The 25744-nt window shown below is 39.5% G+C and overlaps 1 protein-coding gene across 1 annotated transcript in view; it reads left to right on the top strand.

Moving 5' to 3' along the window:
- Positions 1-1347: 1347 nt before the first annotated feature.
- LOC124171749 overlaps positions 1348-25744 on the top strand; it is a 44260-nt gene continuing 19863 nt past the window's right edge. Inside the window, exons 1-3 of the mRNA XM_046551031.1 lie at positions 1348-1547; positions 1694-1762; positions 8261-8365. Of these exons, the coding sequence (XP_046406987.1) occupies positions 1469-1547; positions 1694-1762; positions 8261-8365 (253 nt within the window). The 5' untranslated portion in view covers positions 1348-1468. The remainder of the gene's footprint in view (positions 1548-1693; positions 1763-8260; positions 8366-25744) is intronic.

The raw sequence follows: 25744 nt of genomic DNA, 5'->3' as shown, positions 1-25744 counted from the left end.
ATTATTTTTTAATCTGGTAAAATACAAGAATTAGGTTCTCCGCCAGGCAAATGAGATGGACTGCTGACGTTCCGACGTCTGTCACTAGCCTCATATCAATCGTGTCAGCGGGGCATTTGGGAAATAACGGCGGCGGAATTTTACACCCTCAAGATACAGAATAGCCCTGCAGTTCGACTCCTCATTTTAAATATTTCTCATTAGTCTTCCTCCAGGTTGGCAGTTGTTTGTGGTCTAAAACGTTTAAGGACTGGACATTCCATTTTACCAATTACATGCGAATTTCAAAGTCCTAGTCAAATTGCAAGAGATCCTACGCATTACAGTACGAATCTATCATGTAAGATTGGAAATGGCGGGCAAATTGCTTCTCTCGAGCTTAGCGCAATAGTTCGCGCCACGACCACCACATTTCCTGCACCTTGCGTTTGCTTCAGATATTTCATGAGGCCTATTTCATGTCCCCGACTTGCACATTAGCCAATTTATTTACATGTGTTACCTCATTACAATGGTATGTAATTACGAAATGCATGCAAACATTAACCCTTATGAGCGAGCAAAATGTACGTCGGCAACTGTTTATGAATTTTGTCTTCGTCATCAGTTGAGTACGTAATATCGATTATTCATTGAAGCGGTTTAATTTGCCTTAAATTTGGTTATATTTCCAAAAAATTGAAGCTAATCAAAATTTTCCCCACTTGTTAGTTGTCTCTGTCTAAAAGTTTTCAAATTAAATCCTGTAAAAGCTGTCGCATGGATTGTATAATTAATAATAAAACTTGGCAAATTTAAAACAACCATTTATGTATGCATGATTTCAAGCTTTTTTTAGGACGCGTCGATCAATTTTAGCGGGCATTCCATAATCAAGATACTACTTAGTAACGTTGGGAAAATGCGACGTTTTTAACGATATTATTCATAACTTTTACTAAATTTTATTAAATGATTCATTTAAAACAATATGAGGCGATTGCTATATAATAACTATAGTATATTCTGTGCAATAGTATCATTGAACATATATTTGGGAAAATGGGGATGAAGGATGAAAGGGAGTAAAAGGAGTGGAAGTTAACAAGGATTAATGATTACAAGATAATAGCTGATAAATATTTTTTGATTCTTTATTATGGGCATTGAGTAAGATTATCATAGTTTATTAAGCACATAATGGCATACATTAATCGTTAAAATAAACATGGATAAACTGTCAAGTGTATTTAGTGCAAAATAAGCGAGCAACAATAGGATTTAATTTCCCGGTAGAAATACCTCTAAAATGGCCGCCGATGGCAACACTCTAATTCACCTTACTTGGCGCTGGCGGCGCTTTCATTATCCAATGCCTATAAACTTGAGTCGTACACCTACAAAATGGACATCAAACGCACAAAAATGGCTTATTATCTGAGATGATGTCCTCCAATGTTAAGTCGGTGAAACTAAGTAGTCTTAAGTAATGGATAGTTTGTGTGGAATTTCCCGTAGCCTTTATGGACAACCATGGACCAGCTGGTGCACTTCGAAGGAGCTGGAAAGTAAGATGAATGAAATTACGAATATTTGTCAAGCTTCGATAATGACCATATGAGCTCATTAAATGATAAATTTGGATGGAAGTCTTGGACCTGACGTGCCCTTTCTTCATATCCTTTCAATTTATTTTGCTGCTAATTTCAAATAGGCGAAGAGGAAGCCCCAGAGCGCGAGAAAAGCCAACCGGCGGCTGACGTGATGAGACTTCCCAAAGAAGGTGACTATTTCAGAAGATAAATTTCAAGGGTCCAACTGTTAGTTTTATGGGACTGTAATGGAAGGGTCTGATTAGGAAATTGTCAGTTTTTTTTAGTTTTTGTACATAATTTGCTAAATAATGATTTGACAAGGGTGTACGCTTATTCTTCAGAAATTCTGTCATGGTGGTGGTGTATATCTGTTCACTCACCGTGACGGCTTTTTCTATCACAGGCTTTTGGTATGAAAAGATTCCTTCAAATGCCAGCTCTTGTTATTGACATTTTGCTGTCATGTAAGATTCTTACCCGGAAAATGTCATCCCACCTCAGTTGAATGACGGTGGTTCATGTGAATGCTCACTTAAATTGGGTTTTATGATCCAGTGTTTTCCAACTACCGTGTTAGAGATTTTATGTAGTCAAAGTGAAATAAATACGATGTGGAAATCAAATCATCAGATGATGAAGGTAAGTTCCCCCAAGGTCTTTCAGAGGGAGACTGTTAATCCTACATTGCTTTCAGGGAAGTGACAGTTTTTTTGAAATGCTACCTTGTGGCTGATAGACTTAGCATCATTGTCTTATTATTCTCTTGTCAAATGAGAAGGGAATCTACGTCTTGCCTGCAGTTAACCTTTGCACGCATTGGTCTAGCTGTCAAGGCTATGAAACGTCACATTTTTCCTCTCCCATAGTAATTGAACCCTCCCGCCTGTTTTTTAATCACACAACAGGCAAATCCTTTAATATTTGCCAAAAAATCTCTTAATTTTTTTCGAATGTTAAATGGATCCTGCAGGTCAAATCTGCATATGTCATAGGCATCAAATCTATTGATGTATCAATGCGGCCGTAACGATTAACCATAGGAATTATTAGAGTCATAGTTGACAAGTATGTAAGCGACCTGCTTGTAAAGGGTCAAAGGTCTCAAAGAATTGTCCAATTGTCTTGTAATGCTCCATTGGGAATTAGTCTTACTGCTAAGCTAAAAGTCTATTTTATGCAGGCTGTAGATTATTTCAAGCTATTATGGTGAAAAAATATATATCCAGTTTTATTGACTTATTGTATACATCTGAATAGCTAAACAAATCATTTATGGAACGTTCCCATAAGTATTCATTAATGCATCATTTGTTCTATTTCAAATTACTGACTGTAATGGAAATATTTTGGTGCTGATAGCCATTTCTTGAGGTGTGACATTATGATATTAATAATGTATTGCAATGATGTTAGGTAAGATTTATGAAAAAAGTTAAGTTAGTCCTGAAAGTATGATTTATTCCTAGGAACCTGATTGGATCTGCATTGAACAGGTATGAGGTATAGCCATAGAGAATTTAAAGTAAGGTATGTGCCCTGGCCCAAAACTTATGCTGTTGTAATGATGGTTGCATAAGTGTCATGAAAATATTGAAAAAATGCTAAATTTCCATTCCTTGATGCTCTTGATGAGTATTTTATGTACAAAATTTTGAGGTAACCATTAGGCAGAGAAAAAAAATTAGGATAATTGGAAACAAAATGATTTTTCCAAAAGATGCCATTGAATGATATGAAACATTTACTACTTTAGACTGTGAATTACCTGATAAACAGTCTCCTGCCCACCCTTCCTCTTCTCCCTTTCCCACACTCCTAACTACTGTAATCCATCTCTCTGCTATTCCGAGACTGATCTTGTTGATATGTACTGAATTACTACAGTTTGCTCACCCAGGTTTTCCTGCAGCCAGTGTTCATCTATGTATAAGTCTTGCTTTCATTTTGGTGACTTATGAATCATGTGTGATGTTTGGTGTCTCCTCCACTGCCACCATGCCCATATATTCTATAAGCTTCTGTCGGAAATATTATTCATTTGGTGAGGTGATTGATGACAAACACATAAATTTATATGAAAGTTAAAGTGATCTTCTTGTGCTAAATGTCTATTCTGCTATGGCTCTTAATTTTTTTGCTATTGTGATACTAAGGCTGCTATTCTGGATGGAATAGCATTATGCTATTCTCCGTTATTGCAACCGATGTTGCTATAATATAGCGTATTGCAACGCCTATGCTATTTGGTATTCAGAACGGTTGCAATTCGTGTTTTTACTACACCGGAAGACGTAATTCTCAGAATAGCATAGGCCCGTAGCAATTCACTATTCTGAACGGCGAATTGCAACCGGTAGGCTTGCTATAATATTACGCGGTCTTTGAGGCCGAGCTATTCGGTATTGCAACCCAGAAAACGTGCGCATTGCGATGTCGAATTGTTTTTCTGAGGCTAAAGTAACATAATCAAGTATTGAAAAATGGAATAATAGCCAAAAATAAAATGATACCTGCTTTATTTTAATTAAAAAATATAAGCATAAGTGATGAATATTTAACTCGTTAGGTGAATTGGTTAGAAATTAACATTCGAGCTTAATATATGAAGCACAAGCTTGCTTCATCGACAGTACGAAAACAATAACAATTAATGCAAAGAATTACTACGATAAGCCCAAATTTTCCGTGTTTTATTCATATTTACAACTCATAATTTTATTTCATCACTTGACTTGCTACTAAAAATATCCTCAATGTAGGCTATGAGGTCGATTCTTGAAAAATTTCATGCTTGTGTTAACACACTAACTCGCCAAATATAATAATAGTTATAGCTATCAATGAAAACCATATATTACCATAATAATACTATATATGTACTTTGATCAGCCGTTCATTTCCTCAATTGGACAGTATATACAAATACATGCAACGAGTCGAAATTATTTCCCCCACTATTCGCTACCTTCTGCAATTAAAACTTAAAATTTACTAAATTATAACAGGGGCAGTCGACTTGCATTACTTGCTTGAAAACAAAGGATTTCTCCGAACACCAATAAAGTTTCCGAACAAACATGATTCACCACAAACGTTTAATGGAATAGTTACGTACATCATAAACGCAATATATATCATGTGGAATTCAATACAAATTGTTTCCTCTATAGCCAGGCAAGTTATTCACACAATTAATTTTCAGTATATCGGCACAGTTCAGGGTCTATCAAAAATTTCAGTGAGCACGTAATAAAATCAGCTGATACGAAAACAATGATAACTGACACAACAGCACTTTCCACACGATTCACTATTGCTAGATTCACTTTTTCACAGCTGTTCCATCATCCTCAAATTCACCATCACCTCCCTCTGCTTTTTCCAAATCTGCAGCTGAAATATCTATACTATTCCAGCGTAATACATGAAAGCACAGCTGTGACGTTGCCACCTACTTCAGTTCCTAAACAGAGATTGAATACTGAAATTAGGGAGTCATATAATATAAAATTAGTATTAAAAACGAAAGCTTCTAGTCCATACAGTAAAGCTATATCGTCACGATCAACGCAATAAAAGTTGGTACATATTTATTTTGACATGCAACGAACAGATAGACTTCGAAGCCTAAGACAATTACGAAGAAAATCAAACATATTTAGCTTTCAATGATTATTTCGCATAACATATATCTCACGATAAAGGACCGATCGGATATGGGTAAATGATTCAATATTTATGCCCGATAAATCATCATTATAATAGTAAAATTATGACCTAACCCACCTGTCTGAAGCCATTGTGATATTATCAAAACAACAACAAACAGCTGATTTCCTAAACGAGATTTTCAAAGCGTATTATATAAATCCACGGTTTTATATAATATTTAAATGCAAAGGAAGCAATTATTTGTAATTGCAAGTCAATATTCCATAAAATATTGAAAAATATATAAAATATCTTCTCCCTCATTGGTTGCGCAAACTGTTCAGAAAGTTTTTCATACGGGAAGGGGCGGAGCTTCCAAATAGCTCGCGCAAGAAATAGCATGATGCTATTCCGAACAAAATTATTACTACACGTCATTCTGAATACGGGGTCGTTGCAATAATGACCCGCAGAATAGCGTATGCTATTTTTTGCAACGCTTATCCAGAATAGCAGCCTAAGTACAAAATTTGAATGACAAACACTTTTGATGATGCAACTGTGTACGGTGTGCATATTTCAAGAATAATGCTGCAGGTACTCCACAAGCTCCAAAATGAAAGAAATCATATGTGAATTCATATCACTGGCTGCAGAACCAGGAGGAAAAAGTTGCTTTCATAGTGATTAAAATGTCTTTATTCTGATAGAAATTGTTGGGGAATTACTGGATGATCATTTGAAATTTATTCATTTTTGTAATAATCTTTCATTTTCTGACATTCCTTGAGAATAAAGAAAAGTGATTTTGCCCTTCTTCGCTGAAATTAACGTGGGTGGTGGACAGGAAATGTAATGGGAAATATATTTTCTTTGTGTTAATTTTATTTGTAGAAATTGATTTCATATTAATAGGTTATGTATTAAATAGAAGCCATATGAAGTCTGCTGGAAGCTGCTGTGGGGATGTATGGAGTAATTCGAGTCTCAAGAAAAGTATAATCGATAATCTGTAAGAACTGAAACTAGATTAATATAACACAAGCGTTGCATGTGGGTGAAACATTCAATGGAGTTGAAGGTGATAGTGGAGCTTAGCATCATCCACGGCCTATTGGAAAACACTGAAAACTGATGTTGGACTAGTTGGACCAAGTAACTACATAGTTTGTTACCCAAGAGTGTGGCTAGGGAAAGGTGTAAGGATCTGGAAGATGCTTTTGGTCCCTGTATACCAATAGGGTAGTTTCCTTCATCAAAGAAAATGAAAGGCATTGATTGCGATTCGTTATCCACCATTAGTGTATTCATAATATACAAATTATTTGGTTTTAGAAATCCCAGTTTAGAGGAATGTTAATGGTCAAGTTTAACCTCATTTGAAAAAGGCCAGTTTGGCACCCATGTGACGTCACAGGAACCTAGATGTTATGCGAGTAGTCGTCTGAGATCAGTGGCGCAGCGAGTGGGGGTTTTGGTGGGTAAAACCACCCTAGAGCTCAGAAATTATTTAGTTTAATCCATTTTACTTAATTGGATTGATATTACTAATAGAATAGTTTAAGGATTAATAAAGTGAAAGCTGTTAAACTTACCGTTTATCTTAAAATTCCGCAATTTATTAATTTAGCACCAACCGCTTATCCTGGTGGGTATTCCATACCCACACACACCCTGGTATTAGTTGCACCTAAACCCCCCCCCCCCCCCCCAACCATAATTCCTAGCTGCGCCCCTGTCTGAGATTACCAATGCACGGTTGAGGCACAGAGCTCAGGGAAACATTTCTTAAAAAATCATGTATTTAAATTGCCTATGGTGGGAAAGTTTCCTTTGTTTGACAGGGTATTAATTATCCTTATTGAAGCCAAGCGCTACCTGCTAGCAGCCTGCATTGTATTGGTGCTCATAGCCTAGCACCAAGGTGGCCTCACGCAGTGGTAGGCTGAGCCAGAATGACGTCACACGGGCTTTTCCCAGCATTCATACTTAGCCTCCGCATGAGCTTGAAAATTTTCACTTTTCATTAAATTGCGAAAAACAGATGTCGTCATTTAAAAATCTACAAGCAAGAAATAATTATTCCTGGGATAATAATCTTTCGATTTAGGCAATAAAAAAAATAATAGGAAACAACCTCTTCAGTGCACTGTAAGCGGTCTTTCCCAGTGACCTGGCCAAGGTGGATTAGGAAGGATTAGATGGAAGAGGAACATTATTGGCAGTATATTTTGAGTAGTTTGAAGGGGATTATTGGGAGCTCCAGGCCGCCATTGCTCACTACAGCCTTTGCTCATGTGGTCAGATTTTGTGGTTATGTTTTCAACGCCCATCTCTATGGAGTATATGATAGAGAAATTATTGGTACGTAGGATTAATCAATGTATTTACAGACTAATTTAAATGACATGATTTCCTGAGTGATGAGTTCGGGTAACTCCATACTCAACCAATCTTGAATGGCTATCTCTTACAATGGTGTCCTAGATACTACTGCCTCATCCATGCCAATATGTTACTCTCATACTATCTTGGTCTGCCCCCAGTCAGCTGCCTCTTCAGTAGCTAATAATGGGTGACTGTGGCTACCTGCACTAATGATGACAAACCCTGAAACTTCTCAGAAGCCCTAGATGGAAAAATATGTTGTTTAAAGCATTTTGAAGGAACATACCATGTTGCATCTTACATTTTAAATTGTGTTGGGAGTTTGAAAACTATTATTACTGTTGTAAGTGAAGAATTTCTAATTCAATTGGTGTTGAATGTGGACTATTCCATTGTAAAGAAAGGTGTGTTTTGAGAGCCACATTAACTTTATTGTGTTTTCTACAATCTCTCTCATCGTAGAAGTCATTAGGTGTTGTATGTACGAGTGATGTATGGTACTATTTTATTTTTCACATGTTCATTTTTTGTTGTATTAACAGAAAAATTTGTCTTATCTATGTATTAATTTAATCCTACTTAAAGTTATTGTTGCTGGAAATTATAAACAATAATTGCTCAGTTTATTTTTTCTTTCTTGATATTAGACATGACACTCTTTGGATTCTGTCCGGAGCAAGATGACTTCTACATTGTCATCTGCGAACTGTGTGGGCTGGGAATTAAACCAATGGGAATGAATCACCACATGAGTAAGTCCTTTATAAATGAAATGCTGTATGGGTTAAATGAATTGAAATTTACATGTGAGAATTTTACGACCTTGTGCTTGTTCATAATGGACCATCCACCTGGGAGTATTATTACAGTGAGACACTATATTTTGTGATATCTTCAATGTAAATATTCCATTGTTTAAAATATTAATTTACATATGCTTACTGCCTTTGCCGAGAAAGTCAAATTTTATTGAAAAAATCTAGTATCTCTGGCATATTCAATTTTATTTAAAAATATGCTGTATTATATAAAGCAATAAAAGTAATTGATTTGTAAAAATTAATGTTATGATATTTAAGAACTCCCTTCACATGTTTGATCGTCTCGGTCTAATGTTGTCAATTAGTCTTATTGCTCATAAATACTTTTTACAACTGGCTGATGGGACTATTCCTATACCTCTAAACCTATGGGTATCTTGTTGTAGTCATTTTACAGGTAAACTTCATTTTCGAGGAAAACTTTTTTGTGAGAGTCAGTTAGGCAAAACTAAGGTAGTTTGTACTAAGAATGGGGTGGGATATTTTTCTTTTGGGGCTGATAAATGAAATTGATTTATTTATGATGCATTGGATTTTTTCTGAGGTGTTGTCTCCAGCATCGTTTGCTTTTGTTCATGAGAGCTATACATGGTTTACAATGGGTGTTGATCATAAAATGATGGTCAAGTCCTATTCTTACTGCTTGTGGGTTACATCTTGCCAATCAAGAGTATGTTGTTACTGTGACTGGTGTCAGTGGAGTATCTTGTCATCCCAGCCATGGATGCTACTTATAATCCAAATTACTATAGTCAGGTATTCAAGCAGTGCAAACTTTGTGTAAGCCATGGCTCGTATAAATCGACAGTAGAGAGAAAATTAAATGAAAGTATTTAGTGCCATTCAAATATTTCAACATTTATTATTCATTATTGTTAAAGCTTGGCAGTAACTAGTGCCGAAGGGTGAAGAACATTTCCTTTTTTTCAAGAAGTTTTCAAGGAGGTATTACTGAAAATAGTTATGCTTCAAGTTACTCAATCTGGTTTAAAACATTGGTGGAGTAGAGTTATCGAAAGCATACTATAAAGTCATTGAGGAGTTGAACAAAAGTAGTTTGAAAAACAGCCTTTAAAATTTCTCATGAAAAATTCAAATTAAAACATCACAGTACTGAGGCATTAATTTGGAATTTGACTGTTTCCATCTGCTGCTACCATGTTGTGGCTAATGCCTCCCATAATTAGATTTAGGTTGCTAATAGAAATTTCTTGTGGCCTTGTTCTTAGCTTTCATTCATTGTAGACCAGGCATTAGGTGTATTTAAAAAGGATGGTTGGATCCAAAAAAGGTTCTCAAGAAGACATAACTCAATGGTCATAACAGTCTATTCTTATATTTTAGTTTTTTTTAACGATTTTTTGGTATTCAGTATCAGCTGTTAGAAATTTAAAACAACTTTTTCATCATTTTAACTCTGTCAAATCATGATTGTCTGTACTAAAGCATGTGGGGCGGCTCCTGAATAATCAAAAAAATAGTTAATTGAGGATATGATGAATGTGGTTGTGTTATTGTCATTTTACATCATTAAGTGACAATCTTCTGCCAAAAGGAAATGAAGGATCAACCAAGGGACAGGAATAGAAATTATTTAATATTTCCTTTATTCAATGTATTATATTGTCTGCATATTTTTTAAATTAGTAGCTGCCATGAGTGAAACAAATGAATATTGATTAGCCAATAGTGTTAAAGGAGCACCAAGTTTTTATTTTCTGGTTAAGAATGAAAAGAAGGAACATATTAAACTATAGATGTAGATAACTTTAAATAATAGTAAAAGTTGATAGTTATCGTTTTCATGTAATCCAAATACAGGTACTCTTCGACTTACAGGATGTGGTCTGGGTACTTGGTGGTAGGTCAAATTGGCTGTTAGTTAGAAATGACATAGAATGCTGTTAATCATCTACGAGCCAAAATCTAGCCTGAAGCTTTGCTTTGCTGACTGATGCAGATTTGCTATGTGAAGAACACGTACTTCTTAAGCACAATCCCTTGATATGTTCTCAGAACTGTTCTCAACAATCATGATTTGAAACCTGGATACTCTTGCTATTTGGACAATTTTACAGTACAGTACATTAAAGGGTGAGGCAGGTCAGGGTTTTTGGAATTTTCCTCCAATTCACTTCTAGTCCCCAACCTCCACGCAGTATTTCTGTTCTCCAAGTCTTCTCGAAGTGGTCGGGAATTCTTATCCATTTGTGAGCCAATCAGTCTCACAATGGGCATCATATGTTATGGGCATGGTTATTTGTGACCGGGAATGAATTTTTTCATTCCTTCAAAAAGCATCTTAGCATGAGTTCAGCGCAGCTCCTGTATTTGTAACTCACCTCTTCGATCTAGATGAACTCTTAATCACCCTGCAGCAACACAACCAATACAGTACACTCCCGATTATCCGGGCTAATGATGGGGAGAGACGGCACGAATAATCGGAAAACTCGGATAACCCACACTTTCACTTAAATGTCTTGCAATGTTCTTAATTACCTATAACAAACAATATATAATAATTCATGCAGGTATTCTGTTATTTAAGAGTGCCTCCCGGACTCAATGAGAGCTTTTTTTGCCAGTTCACGATATCTTTAGCGGCGACACATGGTTGCACTAGTATTATTAACGCTCCATGTAAGGCCTGGTTTTGAAAACCACACATCCGTGGCTGTGTGATCATGGATACAGAAAAGTGGTATGCACGAATGCTCCAAAACCACTGCTCGACGTCGGAAACTACACTGACAGGGACCACGCCACGTAGTCGTGTCTCGCACAAGTTGCCCAGGTTGCAACTGCTGCGGGACGCGTATCCGTGATCATAGAGCGCAGTCGCGCACTGCGAGGCTTAGAAAGGGAGGAACACGGTACTCCCCTGTATGCAGCTAGCGCACGATCGCTTCCGTTTTACTAAGGGGATTCTAACGGAAATAATAAGCCCGGTGTATCCTCGCATTGAAACAGTAATTCCGATGATTTTGCGTTCGATTTTATTTTATTTTTTTTAAGATCGTGGAAAAAATTGAGCGAGAGTGAAAATCATGCATGAATAATCCGCTACCCGGATAAACCGCAGCCGGATAATCGGGAGTCTGCTCTATTTCACTTTCCTATAGGGAACCCCCTTGCGGCAAAGTCTCCACTTTCCTGGTCCTATTGAATTCGTTATATGAAGATTTTACTGCATTACTTTCCGTGATATTCCAGGGCGTTTCCCTGAATACTCCTTTTCATACAGCTGTGCGAGTTGAGGGAAATAATTTTCTACTGCAAGTTCATGTTGTAATGGGTTGCTATTAATGGAAGACACCATCTTAAGCAGTAATTTATTTACATCCATTATTTCTGTTCTACCCTCAATTATTTTCATTATATTCATCAAATTAATGGTACACTTCATGCCCGAGCTCCGCACCTTCTGTGGATAGCTTGAGAAATTGGATGGAAACACATGTCAACTTTCATTAATACATCATCCGTTAAGTTTTATTAACTGAATACGTAGAACTAAGGCCTGAAAGGAGGTGTATTCTCTGTTGTGTTAGGTATTGGCCTGAGATTAGATTTATGAAAATTAGTTTAGTGAATTGTAGAATTGGATAAGGTTTTCACAGGGCAAAAGCAGAAATTGCCTCCATCTTTAATGCTCAAGTTCAGTCAGTGGATTTGAAGATGCCATTTTTGTGTTTTCCGCAGAGAGTATGAGTGCCCAACCTAAAAATATCAGTATAAAATCTTCACGATATTTTTATTTCTTGTGGGTCTTATATGAAATTGATAATCTACACATTGAGTATTTAAGCCTACATAATTCATAGCACATGCAACCTCGTTCATTGTTTCGGGAAAGCTCTGCAGGGGACCATTCGGATTCCTGTGAGCTAAATAGGTGAGTACATATATGGAGTAAAAAATCAATGTTAATCTTATATTGCTCCAGAGTCATCATAACTTTCCGGAAGTGTGTACGCTAAGAATGAAACAGGGTTCTCAAAAAATGTTTGCTACATACAAGTACAGCAGACTCCCGATTATCCGGCTGTGGTTTATCCGGGCTGCAGATACGGGTGACTCCCGTATAAGTTATCACCGTGGCTAGTCCCGGTATAATTAAAGCTAGTCAAGAGCAAACACCTCTATGTGTTCTATGTCTGGGCCTGCTCTCCGGCTGTGGCGCTGTGTGCACAATTTGGACTGTTTTTGGCATCATATGCTCAGCAGTCCAACAACACCTTGTCCGGTAGTGTCCAAAAATATCCACAGGGAAGAATGATGCCTCGGTAGCTTAACTGGCTAAAGCACTCGACCGAAAATCGGAGGATCTGGGTTTGAATCCCGGTCAAGGCGGAGGATTTTTTTCTCTGTGGATCTTTCGCACAATTGTGCATTGCAGGTGACTCCCATGTAAGTTATCACCGTGGCTAGTCCTGGTATACTACTCAACTGGAATTTTTCTCCAATCAGATAAATAAGCTGACTCCACAGCAAATGTGCGCAAATTTGACAGGGTACTTGGGAGTAACTTTGTTGAGATCTGAATGGCTTAAGCAGTTAGTAACAATGATGGCATAAGAAAGGTCCTCTCAGTATACAGTCTCATGGGATGATTAATAGGCTATCACTTAAATTATCGCTTAACTTCTGATTTTTTCGTGTCTGAGATTCCAAATGGGTACGGTTTTTATGTGGAGAAACACTATTTAGTACTAATACTGTAATGCAGGACCTGAATCAAATTAAAGAAATATGGAAATAGTTGACTCACTATTTTTATAATTTGAGAAGAATCCTGAGAATTAAAACCTGGAAACTTCATGCTACATATTTTTATTCAATTTTGAGAGAGGAGAAAAACCTATATTTTCTGCCCCTTTTGCTCAGCTTAGTTCTGTTCATATCCTGCTCACGTGGTTTTACCATCTCCCTCGTTATGGCCCTATGATATCTTATCATCACTGCCTAACTTGGTTTCATAGCCTACCTGGGATTTGTTGATGGAGACTTTCATGGAGTGGTGCAGCATGCGTAGCAAGGTTTTCGGGTTGACCTCCGTGTCGATTCATCTTCATGACAAGTTTCGCAGGCGTTGCTTCAAACCTGAAGATGCCAGCTGCAACGCCGGTGAAACTGTCGCCTCGAAGATGAATCGATGCATAGGTCAACCGGAAAACCTTGCTACATATCCAATCTCTGATTGTGAAAGCACAGGAGATGGGGGAAAAATTGGGTATGGGTCAGGGATATAAGAGAAAAGTGAGGGAATCTCATCAATAGTGTGAAGGCTCTTTATATCTTGGCAATTTGATTCCCAAATCTAAAGAGCCGTCACACTGTCACCTGTCTGAGACCTTGTGTCTTGGGCACAGGAATATGCAGTAAAATTATCCTGAAAGTACTTAAATTCAATTAAACCAGTTGACTCGTTATTTTAGGAAAATTTAATTTCTTATTGAATCTAATTGCATAGTGTAGTGTTCGCTTGGGAGAAGGGTAGGGAGGAATCATGACATACACAGTTTCAGGTCCAAACTCAACTGACCTTTATTATGTGCCATTTTACATGGGGTCAAGGCCCTTCACCCCATCTCTTTGTAGAGGGCCTTCACGGCCCCACCCCCAAGCTCCTCCACCTTCGGGGCTCTGTGCGATACTGTCTCGGCTTCCCTCAGCCCAGCTTTTTTTACTTCCACTCCATCCATAGTCTCATATTCCTTGCCCAGATATTCTTCTGGCTTTCCTCCCACTTCGTAAAGAGGTTAAAATGCACCACTACGTGACGTTGAGGATTATCAGTGTTTCTCACCCTATAGGTGACATTGGAGAGTCCCAAAATGCCTGGGTAGGGGCAAACCCAGTTGCGATGAAACTTCCTGCATTTGCCCCTTTTTGTGGCTGGTACGTGGAGCCACACCCTCCCCCCTTCCTCAAAGGGTGCACCGTGACACTGGTGGTCATATTGTTCTTTTTGTCGGAAGTGAGCCGATCCCAGCCTCTGTCAAGTGAGATCATGGGCTTTCTCCTGGCCCTCTTGTAAACATCTTACGTAGTTGCCTTCTCTCTGCTGACCTACCCCTATCTGCTCATCAGGGACCCCCCACTCCAACTCAATTGGGAGGTGCACTTCCCTTCCAAACATAAGGAAACAGGGTGTGAATCCTGTGCTGCTATGTTTGGCCAAACGATAGGCCAATATGATGGAATTTAAATGATCATCCCATTCAACTTCATTCTCTGTCCACTGGCTCAGCATTGCTGATTAAGTTCTGTTAAAGAGCTCTACCTGGATATCAGACTGCTGGTGGAGGGGGATGTTATTGTTTTTACTACCCCCATCAATTTTCACATCTCTTGGAAGAGGTGGGATTCAAATTGGCATCCTTGATCCCAGTGTATTTCCCGAGGCACTCCCCACCTATACACAAAACCCTTAATTTGATGCACCACTGGTTCTGCCTCTTGATTTCTCATGGCGTACGCCTCGATCCACTTGGTGAACTTGTCGGCGACCACCAAAATATATATTTATTACCTGTCTTTGTTTGTGGAAGTGCTCCTAAAATGTCAACGGAAATTCTTCCATCAGTCCTCCGGTAAGGCAGTGACCCAATGGTGCTCTTAGCTGATGGGGTGGGGCTTTCCGATGCGAACAACCTTCGCACGTGAGGCACCACACTTCCACATCTTTAATGTATCTGGACAAAGCGTTGGCACAATTATCTGTAGACAGTTGGCATCTCGTCTGTCTCCCTCCTTCATTCGAAAGAGAACCCCATCCTCAAACACAAGCTTATCCCATTTGTGTCCACAACACTTCTGCCCCCAGACAGTCATCCCTCCTCTCTCCTTCAGGTGGCCGAATTCCGGCCTCGAGTGCATCCACTACACTTCTCAGCACGGGGTCCTTCCTCTGCCTTGCTCTCACACTTTTAATTGGAGCCTCTAAAACAGCGATGATCTCCACAACTTCATGTTTATCATTGCTCCTACCGCGTTGCTTACATGCTACATAATCATTCAGCATTCCTGTGTGTGTTACCCGGCCAATGCACCACTGATAAATCATATTCCGACAGCTACTCAAGCCATCAAGCGACTTGTCCCTCTGGCTCTTGAAATGATCGTAGCCATTGCTGTGAATTGTGGTCAGTGCACACCTCAAAATGTTTACCCAACAAATATTGTCTATAGTGACTCATCAAATCCTACGCCAAATGCCTCGACGCCAAAAGTTCTCTTCACGTCCACACACATCAACACATCTATTAACCTTCCTATGTGCTCCCAAAATCACTACTGAAAATAATGATATCATCTAAGTACACCAAACAAGACTTCCACAGGGCACCTGCAAGCACTAGGTCCATTAGTCTTTGGAAGGTACTGGTTTCATTGCACTACACAAAAGGCAACATTTTAAATTGGTATAGACTGTCACCAATGATAAAGGGAGTATTCTCCCTGTCACTTTCCATGACTTTGCACTGCCAGTACCCTGATGCCATGTCTATTGTTGAAAAGGTTAGGCACTGGATATTGTGTCTAGAATGTCTTCCATACATGGGAGGAGGTAAGCGTCACTACATTCGGATGCCTATAATCGTCACAAAACCGTGCGGACCCCTCCCTCACCAGCACTTTCGGTGAACTCCACAGAGATGATGATTCCTTGGTAATATTGCCCCTCATCAACTCCGTAATAGGGCCCCGCACTTCCTCACTCTTATAAATGGGCATTCTCCTTGGAGGTTGATGAATGGGGGACACACCTCTCGTCTCTATCTGATGTTTAAGGATGCTCATGGGGCCTAAGTTGTACAGTCCTCAAGAGCATACATTCAAAAACTCATTCAGCACTATGTACTTTGATTTCCTAATTTTCTGTGTCACTTATTTCTGCACTGTCCACGTCTGAAAAAGAGGTTACGGGGGTTAAAGTTTGCACTTTCAACGCAGGAAACAGGGGCGTAATTTCCTTCCACTCTTTGTTCCATGCACTCAAAGACCACGCCCACTTTGATATTTTTATACATTGTAACCGGGTCGGCTGAGGGATTGAATAATATCATCGGCACTTACAAGGGGAGACCACGAAAGTTGCTCCGCCTTTTTCAATGCCGTATTTTTTATGGGCTTCGGAATGGTGAACACATCCCTGAACTAGTAGTGGTTCCGTTGAATGGGCCTTAGTTTGGCTGTAATTAATTAATTTTCATGCGGTACTTTTCACAAGCCGCTTATAGTTTCATGATATCACACCCATCGCCAGGAGGGTCAGGTGGGGTAGTGGTTAGCGTTTACGACTACCACCCGGGGTACCAGGGTTCAAGCCTCCGTGATGGCTTTTTGTTTTCTTGTCTCCATTGTGATCACACGGCATCAACTTTTTCGTTAATTTTAATTGCGACAAGCATAGACATGAGACTACTTTTTTATCACCATAATGACGTTTAGGTATTTAAGCAGTGTCATTTTCAACGCGGAGAAGTGACGGCTCCACTTTCTACTCAAAAACATAACGAAAGATTAATGGGGGGCTAAAGCAGTGGCTTTTTTTTTGGAAGAAATGACATTTGTTGGTGCATATCTTGTTATTATATTGGAAGGGCTACGGAAGATTTTGGGAAGCGGCGAGCACAAGACACATTTGGTGTAATTGTTGCTTTTAACCCTCTAGCGGGCGCGACTGTTATTTCTTCACAACCGGGCGAATGGCGTACTTTTCCCATGTTATGTGCATATATGATAATACTCGATTTTTGTTAAAATTAATCTTTATTTGTAGAAATTAGTAAAATCTTGTACATTTATAGGTGATACAGATATAAAGGTACAAAGGTGGTATACGGCCGGTCGCCCGGCGTAATTTATACGCCACGTGTGACGGGTTCCTCTTGCTGATCTAAAAAAATTTAGCTACAATACCTCGAACTTTGAAAACTCGCAATATAGACAGTCAAAGTACATTGTAGGAATACACGAGACCATTCTAACCCAGAATGTACGTACGATGTTGAAATCCTTGGCTTTCGAAGATTGACGTATTTTATATGCCACCACGTCCGGTCCAGGGTCATAAACTTTTATTTCATCCTATTTATTAATGGAAATTATATTTCGGAATGGTTCTTTTAGCACATAGGTACTGTGTAAGTAAACTCCCTTTGGAGTAAAGCGAATTACAAGTGTTCGAGAGATATGGCATTTTATATTCGTTTTGTGTTCTTATTAATTATGTCTGTACGCATGTTGTTGGTCGCCGCGAGCCTATAATGCCATGTGCTCTTGCAAGAGTGGTTTCCATTTTTAATGTGGAAGTTGATCAGTATAAGCAATGAAGAAATTAACAATTTGGCTCACACCAACCCTTGCTAGTGTAGTCGTCGTATCTCCGTGTTTGAAATGACACTGCTTAAATACCTAAACGTCATTATGGTGATAAAAAAGTAGTCTCATGTCTATGCTTGTCGCAATTAAAATTAATGAAAAAGTTGACGCCGTTTGATCACAATGGAGACAAGAAAACAAAAAGACATCACGGAGGCTTGAACCCTGGTACCCCGGGTGGTAGTCGTAAACGCTAACCACTACCCCACCTGACCCACCTGGCGAAGGGTGCGATATCATGAAACTATAAGCGGCTTGTGAAAAGTACCGCATGAAAATTAATTAATTACAGCCAAACTAAGGCCCATTCAACGGAACCACTACTAGTTCAGGGATGTGTTCACCATTCCGAAGGCCATAAAAAATACGGCATTGAAAAAGGCGGAGCAACTTTCGTGGTCTCCCCTTGTTAGTCATCTTTCATTGGAAATAAAATTCGAGTACCGTACACTCCGTACTTCTGTGATACTCTTTGGTTTGGATCTAGAGTTAACTTCCCCCAGAGGGTCGTATCAATATTTATCAAGCACTCCCTAGATTATTTTATGGCCACGAGGGAGAAAAACATTGTCATGAAGAGTCACTGCACTCACTAATTCTCCAATTTTTACACCTGGCCCGAAACACACACTTCTCTCACAAAAGAGGAGGCAATTCCGTGAGAAAGACGCATCACATTGATGCTTTTTCAGAAAATCTGCACCCAAGAGACAACCTTTCATTAAACGAGGGTCAATAACCAATTCATGAACAAAATCTTCTCCATTGCAAATCACAAATTCTCCTCTCGTGAGAATATGAACCATTTTCCATGACAAGTTCCAGCTCATCACATTGAATGTCCCCTGGCTTTTCGGTACAGCACCATGTCTTTGATATCAAAGACATGGCTGCACCAGTGTTGATTAGAATCTCGATATACATTCCTACTGCAATATCACGCACAAGAGGCACTGATTCCGACCATATTGTCCACATTTCCATCCGAGAACATCCCCAGCGGACGTTCTCCTTCACTGAGTCTGCATCTCACAAATGAAGAAGCTGAGATGCCTCAGCCTCGCTGCTCTCATTTCTGGCTCTTCCTCCAATGCCGGCTGAGGAAGTTACCACCATTTCGGTCTCTTCCCTTGGCCCCGTTTCCCTTGGAGGAAGGCTGAGGACATTGGGCTCTAAGATGCCCAATCTCGCCGCACATCCAACAACAACCAAAAACTATGGTTCGCACCAGCAGTTGACCTCCACAAATTAACTGCCAGACCCCAAGCTTCACCACCTGAGATAGCTTTTGCCCACAAGAACCCCATAACCTCCGTCAACGTGTCTGAATTTTGTTTTAAGGTGACCTCCACTTTATCATCAAAATTGCACCCTCTTTCTCTGACTGACTTCTCGCGGCTCTTTGCCGATACTTGCTGGTGCCAGCAAGTTGTCTTCTCTGGTATGTGACTTGGTGATATGGATTGCTTCTCCATTGCCACACCAATTGCATCTCAAAGCTCGATGGTCTTGCTTGCTTGACCCATAGCCTAATGCTCCCATCGAGTCTTTCCAAGAAGTGGTTGTGCACCACGGCATTTCTCACCTCCTCCGGCCATGCGGGATACACCCGCCGAGCAAGGCTCCCCAGGTCCTTTGTGAAGGTAGCGATCTCTTCCCTGGGATTCCATATGCTTTAGACTAACCGGTTCTTTTCCCTCTCACTCGCTTACTTTGGGTGAAAATGCAGCCCCAGCCTCCAGCGTCTTGGATAACTCTTCCTACATTCCTCAGGAAGATTGCAGTATGCGGTGAGAGCATTGCCTGTGAAACATATTCTAAGGTAGATCATTCTCTGCTCCCTAGGGCACTTAAGTTGGCTACAGCCTCAAATTGGAAGACCCAGTCCTCCCAATCTCCCATCAAACTTCTCTGGCATCACCATACTCATGATAGTTGCCGTTTATCTGCATGCTAAAACCCCAGATTGAAGGACAATCCTACCAAACTGCGCCAATGTGGCAGCTGTTCCCTTGGGAGAAGGGCAGAGAGGAATCACGACACACTCATTTTCAGGCCCAAACTCAACTACCCTCTATTATGTACCATTTTACATGGGGCCAAGGCCGTTCTCCCCATCCTTTGCAAAGGGCCTTCACGCCCCCACCTCCAAGCTCTTCCAACTTGTGGACTCGGGGCTCTGTGCGACGAGAGGCTAGCCGCCAGCTACACTTAGCATTGCTTATTCTTCATTGTAAATTATTTATTATGCTTTCGTACCTCTTTTGTTTGATCTGTCAATTTTAATTTTAAATCATATTTTACTTGTATTTGACTGCAATTAAGGTTACAAGTTATTTTGTTTCTGTGTCCAAAGTTAAGGCACAAGTTAGAAAAACATTAGTTACATTTTCAAAAGAATTTTGATTGTATATACAGTAGACTCTCATTATTAAGAAGTTCACGGGACCGAAAAACCAGAGGTTTGTAACGACGAGGTTCGTATGAATGTTTCTTTTAGGAATCATAAAAAAAAACTATTATTGAACACAGTTAAATTACGGACAAATATATATAAATAGGAAAATTCGTTTCAGTTTTTGAATAGAAGAATGCAGCATGATGCAAGTGAGGGTTGATATCTTCCAGAATGCAGTAAGTCCTTGATATATGAACTAGATGCGTTCCAAGACCTTGTTCGTAAGTTGATAAACCTACAGTCCAGCCACCGAGAGTTGTCCGATGACTGGCAGAATGGTCTGGGTCGAGGTAGGGGGCAAGGTAGCCAGGTAAGAAAGGGAAATGCTTACGTCACTTGTAAACAAAAGGGTTCTGTGAAGAAAGGAGCTGGAAGGCGTGAAGGGAGAGTGAAGGATGCGAAGGGAGAATCACTTGTTTTGTTGATTCGAAGAAAGGGCTTTTTTTGGTGGATCATGCTTATTTCGGTGCTCCATATGCATGTTACAACATTGTATGACTAGGACTAGGCAAGGGTGTGAGTTGCATTTGGGGGACAGCGATTGGCTGCAAACAATGCTGGCGCAGGGTTTTCCGCCCCTCCTATTGTGCTGACATTGGACAACTCTCGCCAGCTGAACTGCATGCAAGGAATCGAGGAATACGGTTATCCTGCAGAATGCAACACTGTATCACAATTGTGCTCTAACTTACGATTGTGATGAACTGATCTAGCTGGGTGTGCGACACATCCGGAGCCGAAAAAAGTAGCTCCCCGCGGTAAGGAAGAATGGGCGAAATGCTGAACAGTTCCTAAATTCACACCGGATAAAATGATAGTTAGTTCAGATTGTGCCCAAAATGCACAAATTGATTAAAATATAAATTATTGAGAGAATAAGTAGTCCACAATTTTTTTCATGTTGACAATTTTCGGTGAGGAAATCATTGTAAACATCCAATCTTTGAAGTCATAGTGTGTAATCACAAAAAGTGTGTAATATTGCAAACTTCCAAAGTAGCATCCTGTGCAATTCAGAAATGGCATTAGTGCAAGTGCAGCAAATATATTGGCTAGGCATCTGTCCTAATTTTGAGACTATATAGTACATCAGATGTTGGAAACTTGAAGGAAAAGAGTATATTACAATATTGTATCAAGCAAAACCCAAGTTGCATGCATTGCATAATGAGCCGTGTTTGTTTATAATGTGGGATAAACCTCTCGCTGTGCCAATGTAAATGTGAAGCATTTACGTGAAATAAAGTTTTCTCGAGTTTCTAGCCAAGTTTTACTATCAATTGGGGCTAAATTTTCAAGGCTTGTCATTAGGGAATGATATGAATGGATTCCCTGATGACGATGAATGAGAACCTCTATACTTAAGCTGTATTGGATTATCTCACCCAAAAATTAAGAAACAAGTAACCTGGAAACCTGACTAAAATGATATAGTGGTTTGTTGAGAAAGCACCATAAAACTTTCTGATATGGAAAATGAAAAAATCTCTCAGATTTTTCTCTGCAACTCAGTTTGATTTTTCTGCAATTGACACAGTAAAATTGCGTATTGTATGCCTCCAGTATGAAGTATAATATTTGTATTTTGAGATTTGTGAAGAATGGGGCATATACAAAGATTTCCTCATGGTCTGGAAAAATAAGAGTAATGATTGTATGCATGTGGAAAACCATGTGTTTTTTGCAGCTTCTTTACTGTATGATTTCTACTGGAGTAGGGAAATGGAAGAGAGCAGTCCTCATCACAATACTAAGGCCCGTATCATAAAAGTCCCCTCGAAGCCGGCCTCCACCTCATTGTCGTCAGGAGGAGGAGATACGATATCATAAAACCGACCTCAACCTCAAAAACGTCGAATTTTGAGGCCAGCCTCAGCTCAAACTTTGAGGTTAGATTATTGTCGGCTCAAAGCGTTTGAGGTGACTTCCGCCATTGCGAGAAGATGATGATTATTCATCCACGATTATTAAACTCTTCCGTTATTTTGTGCCAGCATCTTGCCTTGCTTAAAACGGACTCCGCATCCGAGCGCTTACACTCAATTACGTCCTTGTACTTGACCACCAAATCGCACAAAATTTCCTGCTCCTGCCTGGCCATGCGCTCCGACTTACAAGGGGAATACACGACCTTCGGGTGGCCGATTGAGCTCAAATTTTCTGATTCGGCAGATCACGGCTATCAATTAAATATGCCGAAGCAAGACGACGCACTTCTCAAAACTTTTCGAGAAAAAAGCAATTAAAATCTTAAAAAACGGGTCTACGGTATATATCCGGTATTTCCTTACGTTTACTTCAAAACAGCGGTGGCCCAGTGGTAACGGTGGTTGACTGTGGATGTAAGGATTGGGAGTTCGATCCTCACTCACGGTACTTCTTTTATTTTACTAAATTCTTCGTTTGTAAGTTTCGGGATACTACTCGAACAAACGGAGAACGTGTTCATTTCTCCGCCGCATCGACTGCCCTGTATTTTTGACGGTATACACGTGTCATACATGCTTACGAATAATTTTCTCAATTAAACTCCCAATGAAAGCATAATCCGTCGATAGGGTAGATTTCCCTCCCAATTAATAATTTAAATGTCATTATTCTGACCCCACCCCTACAGAAGACAATTTACACTCGCAATACCCTAATATACCTAGAGAGAACAAATAAAGACAAAATCGCCCTAGGTAAGGCTATTATATAGCCCTTGCTTCATTTCCTACCCCTTTCAGCACTTATTATTGCTTAAAAAAATAAATTAAAAATATTTTCATTGAGCTAACGAAGGTAAGAAAACAATATTTAAAAATGCAAACAATAAAAACCTTGAATAATAAAATTAAAAAAAAGGACCGTGAGTGAGGATCGAATTCGCCATCCTTTTACATCCACAGTCAACCACCGTTACCACTGGGCCACCGCTGTCTTTAAGTAAATGTAAGAAAATACCGGATATATACCTTAGACCCGTTTTTTACGATTTTTAATTGCTTTTTTCTCGAAAAGTTTTGAGAAGTGCGTCGCCTTGCTTCGGCATATTTAGTTGATAGCCGTGATCTACCGATTCAGAAAATTTGAGCTCAATCGGCCACCCCAGTCGTCAGGTCGTGTATTCCCCTTGTTAGCCATTTCTGTTTCTATTGTTGATATTGGCGGGTATATCCCCGGCCGCATTCGGTATATCGCTACTGCGCATGTCTGCGCAAATACGATTCGAAAAAATGAACATGGAACAATGCTGGAAGACTGTCAACTCTGAAACCAGAAACATCGTCCTCAACAATGCGTCATTTCCGCTGGCTCAAACCCCTCCTCCTATGAGCCGAGCTGGAGGAGACTTATATGATACGACGCGGTCGAGGGATCTCCTCGTCGAGCTAGGCCGGCTTCAAACGAGGCCATCCTCAACTTCAACTTCGAGGGGACTTTTATGATACGGGCCTAACTCTTACATAGCAGAATCATTGTTGTAGATGTTTCTTTAGCTCCAGTCAGAATGTGTATGGATCTTTCTTTGGCATACACTTTTTTAATAATGTTCCCCCTGACAAGTCATGTTGAGAAAGTGAATGGTAAGTACATATTACATGCCATCATGTACTGTATGTATATGAAATCAAGGAAGTCTAATTAATTAGTTATTTATGTGCATATTCATGGCCTTATTTATATGTACCGTATTTATATAAAAATAGTAGTCGGCCTGTTCTTAGAAATAGTGATCAATCTTTGTGCACAGTCTCTCTGGAGATATTTAATAGGTGTAATAGAAAGTGGGTGAACTCAGGCTGCAGAATAGCCAAGTTGACTAATTTTTTATTTAGATAGATTGTTGTATACTCTATTAATTTTATCATTGCGGGTGAGCTTTTGTGGCTCAAGCAAGTGGAGTTGAGAGGAGGGAAAGTTTCTCGACATGTGACTTTCCCTTTGCCAATCGGCAAACAATAGGGGTGACTTCAGTCAGTCACTCTCAGACCTCCGTCGAGTTTAATCGTGCATGTGCTTGTGGAGCAGTGTTGCCAAACCTCAAACGTTCTCCTTGTATGTCTCTTAGTATGCCTTTCACTAATGGTGCCTCATTCAGCATGGTAGTTGACAATGTCATGGGCTTCTGTGAAAGGATTATCCTCAACACCTTCAAAATGAGTAGGTATATTGTCTCAGCACTGGCCAACCATGACTCACACACAACAAGGTGGCTATGTACACTTGGCAAGGTTAAGTTTACTCCTCCTCTCGGTACGACCCCTCCCCCATCGGCAAAGCCCTCCAGGATTGTCCCGGCTCTCAAGAAATCTCACCCGGTAAATATAAAGTGAATAGATTATAGTGTTTGAAAAATAAAGACACCCATTTCTTCCTGTTTTTTTGATCGGTCACCTACTTACCTCTTGCTCTGTTCCCAGATAAAATTTGACTGCCTTAACCCTTTTGTAGATAAGTTAATGATATAACAAACTCGTGCCGAGTGCTTTATATCCTCTCAATTGCTCCTCAGCCTGTCTTTGGCCTTTGGAAGTTTGCTGTGTTTACACTCTTGGGAGCAATGCCATCAGCCTATGAAAAATTCACTCTCAATGATTAAATGAAAGATAAAGTAAATGGTTAGTGGGCAGCAACTTTCAAGTTTTCGTATTGTCAACTCATGAATATGAAGATTTAAAAAAATGCTACTTATCTTTCCCATCCATCTGCTGAATTCTTTGAAGGAAATTAATTCTTTAAAAGTGTGTGCACTACCTTTTTTGTACAAGTTGTGTAATGGTTTAAAAATTTGAAAGATCCATTTTTTTCCAATTTTTCGATTTTTTGCATACATATCAGGCTATAATTGGCAAAAAGCAATTGCCTTATTCATTACCCAGATATGATGATGATGTCATTGAGTAGTGCCATGTGAATAACTGCATCTTCCCTGCAATACATTTCACTAATCAGAATCACGTGGTTCTTTATTGATTACACTCTTGTGAGTGATTCCTGCCTTAATGATTGATTTTCCTGGGATGAATGAATGAAGTGGTGCTGGAATGATGTAACCAGCTCATTAAAAGTGGGTGGCAGTTATCTCATTCTTCATTTTTAACTTCTAAGGAATGGTTGAATGGAGAAGATTATTTTTTCATTGTAATCTATATTTTCCTTCCAACTACCGTATTCTTTAAATGAAATGGGATTTTGGGTCCAAGTGAATGACCGCATTGTAATTTTTAGATCCGAGCATAGTTAGTCAATGGAAGTTTTGTAGAATTGTTATGTTTTGTAAAGCGTTCTATCTTCTGTGTTCCAGAGAAAGCAATCTGCGATTGCATTACATCAATTTGTGGAAAGTGGAGTTCTAAAAGTTTCTTAGTTTTCCTGTGGTGTAACATTCAAGTTTCACTGCCCCTATGTGAAAAGTCAAATGTATCCGACTAGTTAACTCTTGCATATTAATGACTTCAAATCTTCATCCCAAA

Source organism: Ischnura elegans, chromosome X, assembly GCF_921293095.1.
Source record: "Ischnura elegans chromosome X, ioIscEleg1.1, whole genome shotgun sequence".
Lineage (NCBI taxonomy): Eukaryota > Metazoa > Arthropoda > Insecta > Odonata > Coenagrionidae > Ischnura > Ischnura elegans.
Note: the sequence above shows the minus strand (reverse complement) of the source record. Positions and strands in the feature narration are given on the sequence as shown.